The 1,355-nt window shown below is 52.3% G+C and overlaps 1 protein-coding gene across 1 annotated transcript; it reads right to left on the reverse strand.

Moving 5' to 3' along the window:
* Positions 1 to 352: 352 nt before the first annotated feature.
* On the reverse strand, positions 353 to 1,005 carry LOC124698887 (wheatwin-2). Its single transcript, XM_047231283.1, has one exon. The coding sequence runs from the start codon at positions 951 to 953 to the stop codon at positions 519 to 521; it is 435 nt and encodes a 144-aa protein (XP_047087239.1). The 5' UTR covers positions 954 to 1,005; the 3' UTR covers positions 353 to 518.
* Between the last annotated feature and the right edge of the window lie 350 nt (positions 1,006 to 1,355).

The raw sequence follows: 1,355 nt of genomic DNA on the forward strand, positions 1-1,355 counted from the left end.
CATTTACCGCGCCCTGCCTTCATAAGGGCTGACATTTACGGGATCCTTTAGAGATTAGAGATGCTCTAAAGCTTTCGTTCAAGTTTTGGGAACCACTAGGCCTTGTGCAAAAGGACACATTTGGTTTATTTTCTTTATGGATATTAATTAAAAGAAGGGTTAGTTTGGGGAGGCAATTCCCACGAGAGTCGTATAAAGAGTGCAACTTGGACTACGGGCTACCTCTGTTTGGTAGGCCGGCAGAGAAAGACAAGGGAAATCGGTTGGTTTATGATAAACGCCATCACTTCGGCCGGTACGAGTACGATCCATCATGCATGTCCGTATGAATGAAGCTACTACATCAACTCGGTTGATTAATTCCACTTTATTATTGCGATCCATGCACTATACACGTATGCATTTCAACGATGCAGCAGCAGCATGTGCTAGCTTTTTATTTAACACAGTAGTATAGCTTCCTATTCTCTGCATAGGCAGCATAGCATTTGTTGGCACAGCAATCAAGCTGCTAGCGCCTAGCAGCCGACGAACTGGTAGTTGACGGTGAGGTGGCCCTTCTGGTAGCCCTGGCCGTCGGTGTCGATCTTGGTGAAGACGGTGTCCCAGTCCAGGTCCAGCCCGCCGTTGGCGCACTGGTCCACCACCCTCGCCGTGATCTGCGCCCCCGTCGCCGTGTTGGTCACCCGGAGGCACCTCCCGCACGCCGCCTGACCGTGGGCACCCGCCGGCCCGCAGAAGGCCGTCCACCCGTACTGGGACCGCCACGACAGCGGCTTGCTCGCGTCCCAGGTGCTGCAGTAGGCGCTCACGGCGGGGGCGCCCAGGTCCCAGTTGTTCTGCGCAGGCCGGTAGTAGTGGTACGTCGCGCGCACGTTGTTCGCCTGCTGCGCCACCGCGGCGGTGGCGACGGCGCACAGCAGCGCCGCCACCAGCGCGAGACGTACGGCCATCGTCGGCGACGTAGTTTTCTAGCAGAGGATGATACCACGGAGGTCAGTGCCAACGTACACCCAGAAGCTTTTGTGAGCTGGTGGAGCTGGAATGTGAATTGCTCTTGGCCGAAACCATTTATATAGCGGCACCGAATGGCCACAAAGTGTGACAAGTCCGGTGGACATGTTCTCTTGGACTCTTCCTTTGTCGAATACTAGTAGTATTGATAATTACTCCGTATGTAGAAGGAAATATCGGTACTTAGAATACCAAATCAATATTGTTGGATTGTAGGTGTGTGTGTGGTGGCTTCAGTTTTCTCATGTATACATTTGCCTAGCCCTTTGTTAATTAAAATAATAAATAGCCAATCTTTTCGATGCAGACCACTACAAGAACGTCCCTCTGTAGTCCGTACC

The sequence above is a fragment of the Lolium rigidum genome, chromosome 3 (genome assembly GCF_022539505.1).
Source record: "Lolium rigidum isolate FL_2022 chromosome 3, APGP_CSIRO_Lrig_0.1, whole genome shotgun sequence".
In the NCBI taxonomy this organism is placed as follows: domain Eukaryota; kingdom Viridiplantae; phylum Streptophyta; class Magnoliopsida; order Poales; family Poaceae; genus Lolium; species Lolium rigidum.